General features: G+C 55.5%; 1 protein-coding gene across 1 annotated transcript; it reads right to left on the reverse strand.

Moving 5' to 3' along the window:
• Positions 1 to 500: 500 nt before the first annotated feature.
• LOC135303952 (zinc finger protein 239-like) lies at positions 501 to 4,421 on the reverse strand. Its single transcript, XM_064426258.1, has 2 exons — positions 4,176 to 4,421; positions 501 to 3,516 (listed from the first exon to the last, which is right to left on the reverse strand). Exon 2 carries the CDS (start codon positions 3,470 to 3,472, stop codon positions 2,510 to 2,512), a length of 963 nt encoding a protein of 320 aa, XP_064282328.1. The 5' UTR covers positions 3,473 to 3,516; positions 4,176 to 4,421; the 3' UTR covers positions 501 to 2,509.
• Positions 4,422 to 5,370: the final 949 nt, after the last annotated feature.

Consider the following 5,370-nt stretch of genomic DNA (forward strand, 5'->3'; position numbering starts at 1 on the left):
CTTTGCAGCCCAAAAATTTGAACTAACCACCCAAATGATGAGTCACTGAGGTGCACCTTTAAACTACAAACTGAAACCAGAGCCACCCCTGCTCCAATCCAAATTCACAACACCACAGCCATTGTCTCCACTAGGAGACACGGACTACCAGAGCCCTGGTCCCCACTGCGGCACACGGGTTACCAGACCACTGAGGCGGGACGAATCCCGCGTCCTATTAACTGCTGATATCATAAGGTACCTTTCCCTAAAGAGAAACATACCTTTTGTCCGTGGTTCCAGCAGGTCCTGGTCTTTCCCCACGTAGGCAGCAGGATCACAGCATCCCCCTTCCCAGAAATTCCTGGGTGGGCGCCCAGAGGGGTCCCGGACCCCCACTGGCCACACGGCCAGAGAGTGCAGTATGTCCTGCTGCAGTCACCAAAGTGATTTATTAAAAAAATATGGATATTGATCTAGCACCGATATCCAACTGTGACAGACAAAAACTCTCTAAACAGTTTAAAGTTAGAAAGTGTATGTTTATTGCGATGCCGGGCGGCGTGTGGGATAGCTCCCAAATACACGCTGCAATTTACAGGTGATTACAGAGTCCTGTCATCCATACAACTACTGAATACCCAAAGTACAAACACATATTCATAATTTTGGTACATCCCATTCCCTGTTTCATATGCTAATTAGTTCAAAATCTATTAAGCATGCGTAGTGTGTTCTTTGAAATGGATCGGGATCCCTTTCATGGGGAGGATCCCAAAATGAGGAAGTAAATGAAGTCTTCCTCATTCTGACCTTTCTACCTTTTCAATGCAAATATGACAAATGAACCCTTGGTAGAACTCCCATTCTCTGTCTTCAATTGGTTTCAGAACACAGGAGGCCCACAATTGTCTTATGTTCCTAAAAGCTATCTGTCAGTTTCTATATTCTTCATTATAAACCCAGCTAACCAAACATTGTGTTGACAAGCAAGCCGTTATTAGTTAATTACTAACTCTTAACTTCATCAAGACCTACCTGTTTATTTTCATTAACTCCAATAAAGCTTATCTCTAACTAAAATCTTAGCTCCTCTAAAATGTCTAACTTCCTTAAATTTATGTTTCAAACCTGGCCTCTTGAATTGGTGCTCTTGGGTCTTCCTCTTTAAGATGGGGGTCCCACAAGGTGTGGCCATCGGGGGGTGACTTACGGGGTGCCGGTCGTGCTGTCCTGTCTTGGTTTGGAAAGCCAGGTGTCTGCTAAGGAAGGCAGGAACCTCCCCTGAAATGGAAACACTAAACCCCCTCCCTCTGAATTGCTATAATTCTGACTTAAGGGGCTCTCAGGCAAAGCTATGGAAATACGAGTTCCTTTTTAGGAAAAATGAAAAATATAAATGCAATAGCACAAACCGAAAAAAAAAAAAACCACTGACAAAGTCAGAATACAACCTGACACCCTGTGGGTCAGGGTGTTGGCAGCAGTCCCATTGAATGGTGGCTGCAGCCCTCCTGCAGTGACAGGTGTGGCTCTGTTGGAGCAGGGATCCTGGAGAAGGGTGGAGTTTTCCTCTGAAGGTGCAGTGGTGGTGTAGAAGGGCCTGGTCTTCCTCTGGCAATCCAGTGGGAAAAGGTTGATCCTCTGGCAATCCAGTGGGAAAAGGTTGATCCTCTGGCAATCCAGTGGGAAAAGGCTGCTGCAATGTTCCAAACTCAGATTCTATCCAGGAAGAAATGCTTGGCTCCTCCCGCTGGGCAGAGCATCTCCCAGTGGCATGATGTCATTTTATCAGCCATGCAGTAGCACTCAATGGCCCATTAACAGAAGGTAATTAATAATTATTGACAGAAGCTATCTCCTGGAGGGAGGATTGGTTGTGGAAGAGATAAACTGCCCAATGTACAGAAGATAAGTGCCCCACCTCTGACAGATGGCAAACAGAACACACACTTAGCTTGCAATCCAGGACCTGCCCTCACTGGCTGCCCCCAGTCTCCAGAGTCCATGGTGCCCAGGGAGGCTGCAGCTGCCGGTGCCGGGAGCAAACGAGACGGGTCTTGGTTTCAGAAAGCTCCAGAATCCATTTCTTACCCCAAAAGACAGGGAGAAGGCAGGGCCGGGGGGGTTTTATAGGATATCCCAAAGGTGGAGCTGGGGTTTAGGTCAAGGGAGGAGTTCATAGCAACACAAGAAGGGTGAAATCAAATTCCTGCCTCTTAGCAACAGGGGCACTCCACACAGCATGTGTCCCCAAATCCTAAATTGCTCCTCAAACACCTCTGCAATGGTGGGACTATAGACATTTTTAATCAGTTTCTTGCATTTAACCCAGTTTGGGCTGTTTTTAAGGGATAAAGATGAATCAGAAGAAAATCAAGGCCAAACCAAAAGGACAAGCAGCCAGGTGTGTTCCCAAGAGGGAATGTGGGTCACCAGGGCTGTGCCCAGCATGGCTCCTGCAGTGGGGGATGGAGCTGGAGCAGCGCACGAAGCTCTTCCCGCGCTCGGGGCACTCGCAGGCCTTCCCTCACCGGTGCCTCTGTTGGTGTTGGGTCAAGTGAGAGCTCCTGGAGAAGCTCTTCTCACACTGGGGACACTCGTAGGGCCTCTCCCCGGTGTGGATGCGCCGGTGCCTGACGAGGGTGGAGTTGTGCCTGAATCCCTTCCCGCAGTCGGGGCAGCAGAAGGGCCTCTCCTCTGTGTGACTCTGATAGTGCCGGAGGAGATGGGAGCGGATCCGAAACCCCTTCCCACACTTGGAACATTCGTAGGGCCTCTCCCCAGTGTGGATCTTTTGGTGGACAATCAGGCTGGAGAGATGTCTGAATCTCTTCCCACACTCCCCACACTCGTAGGGCCATTCCCCAGTGTGGATCCTCTGGTGCTGGATCAGGGTGGAGCTCTGCCTGAAGCTCTTCCCACATTCCTCACACTCGTGGGGCCTCTCCCCAGTGTGGATGTGCCGGTGCTTGACAAGATGGGAGTTCTGCCTGAAGCCCTGCCCGCAGTCGGGGCAGCGGAAGGGCCTCTCCTCTGTGTGCGTGCGCTGGTGCCTGAGGAGATCAGAGCTGCTCGGAAACCTCTTCCTGCACTGATCACACTCGTAGGGCCATTCTCCAGTGTGGCTCCTCTGGTGCCTGATCAGTTCGGAGTTCCTCCTGAAGCTCTTCCCACACTCCAAGCACTTGTGAGGCTTCTCCCCATCAGCAACCTCCTCACGGACCACCAGCTCCGAGCTCTGGCTCCATCTCCGTCCGCCTTCCCGGCCCAGGCTGGCTCTTTCCCCCTCAGATCCCCGCCATCTGCGTTTGCAGCCCCTCCTCGTGCGGCATCTCCGGGGCTTTTCCTCCCTGTTGGGTTCCTGCGCCGTGGAGCCGCTCAAAACGGCCTCTGCCACGAGGTTCTGCTGTGCTGGGCTGGGAGATGGAGCAGGAGAGAGGGAGGAAGGGGCACTGACTTCCTCCTCACCTGCCTCAGTGTCCAGGGACATCTTCCTCTTCCTCACTGCCTCACAAGAACTGGCAATGGGAAATCCTGATTTGGGGAAAACAAGGGATGAGCACGTTGAGGTTGAAGGTCTCTCTGCCCAAGTCCATCTCTACAAGTCACCAGCGACCTAGGCTCCAGAAAAACCTCCCAAACACCAAGATTCAGCCGTGAAAAAGCCTCCCAGGAGTTCCCCACCCCTGCTCCCTCCCCTTTGGTGTTCAGGGTTCCCCCTGTCCCAGCTGCTGGGGTCACGCTTGCATTGGGGGTCCCCCTTCTCCTCGGTGCCCGCCCTCCCCAGCCTGCTGGCAGTCCCAGCAATCCCAAAAGCTGCCCCCTCTTCGCTCCTCATTCAGGGATGCCGGGGCTTTTTGGGCTCCCTTTTGGGCTCCCTGCTCCCCTCATTCTCTGCTCCGGGCTGCAGGGGCTCCAAGGAGTCCCCCCTGCCCCTCTCCAGCCTCTGCAGGCTCCCGCCCATGGCGGCGCTCCCCCCTCTCTGGGCTCCCCACTTTGGGCTCCTGGGGGACACAGGGCTCTGCTCCTGCAGGCTGCCTCTGCCGCCAGCCGCCACCGCCACCCCCCGATGTCCCCCCGAGGGGCCTTTTCCGCTCAGCCTTGCACTTCTTCATTCTCCTAACATCCCCCCAAAACATCCCAGCCCAGGGACCCCCCGGGATATCTGGGCCGAGCTCCCCCTCCCCGCTCACCTGCGCCATGGGGGGCGATGATCCCACAGGTGGGGGCTGCGAATGCACGGAGGGCTCGACCGCGTGCTTCCTGCTGCTCAGCCTTGATCTGCCTCTGTCCCTCCTCTTCCTCTTCCTGCCCCTTCTCCTATTCCATCCCCCCGCCTCCTCCTAATCCTTCTCCTCCCTAACCACACCTCCTTCTCCTTCTGTGGCTGCTCTCTCTCCGCCTTCCCCCTCCTCTTCCATCTCCCCTCCCACCCTCCTCCTCCCTAATCCCGCCTCCTCCTTCATCCCTGCCCTTGGCTCCCTCCTCCTCCTCCCGCATCAGCAGCGACCCCCTCGCTGCCCCGTTCCCGGAGCCCTCGCAGCCGCGGCAGGAGCGGGGCTGGAGCCGGCACAGCTCGGCACGGGCAGCGCGGGGCTCTCGGCTGCTCCCGGCCGCTGCGGAGAAGGGGGGAAGCCGGCCCGGGCAAAAGGAGAGGCAAACTGCGACAACTGGGGGCCCCACATCCAAACTGGGCCTTGCTGGGGAGCCTGCCTGGGCACTGCCGGCCCTTGGGGCTCCTCTCGGCACAGCCGGGAGCGGGGAACGCACAGAGGGCTGCGGGATCCCAGCGCTGGCAGCACTGCCAGGGACTGGGCTCTGCTGGGATCATACTGGGATCATACTGGGAGTGACTGGGACTGTACTGGGCTTGTTCTGGGATCATACTGGAGTCATACGGGGAGTGAGCAGGAGCCTGCAGAGGCAATTGAGACCATGTTAGGGGCAAATGGGATCTACTGGGAGTGACTGGGATTATGCTGAGGGTGACTGGGAGCAGCTGGGAGCAACTGGGATCATGACAGGAGCAACTGGGAGTGGCTGGCTGCATGCTGGGAGTGACTGGAAACAACTGGGCTTCTACTGGGATCAACTGGGATCACGCTGGAGGTGACTGGGATCATCCTGGCAGTGAGTGCCACTGCACTGAGGCTGACTGGGAGTGCTTGGCAGCAAATGGGATCATACTGGGGAATAATGGGAGGGACTGGCAACATGCTGGACGGGACTGGCATACACTGGGAGATACTGGGAGTGACTGGAACCAAAGGGAGGGTGAAAGAGAGCCACTGGAACCAGGTGGAGCACAACTGGTTCATACTGGCAGGGACTGGGAGCACACTGGGCTCATCTCTGGATCATACTGGGAGGGACTGGACCGATACTGGG

The sequence above is a fragment of the Passer domesticus genome, chromosome 6, assembly GCF_036417665.1.
Source record: "Passer domesticus isolate bPasDom1 chromosome 6, bPasDom1.hap1, whole genome shotgun sequence".
Lineage (NCBI taxonomy): Eukaryota > Metazoa > Chordata > Aves > Passeriformes > Passeridae > Passer > Passer domesticus.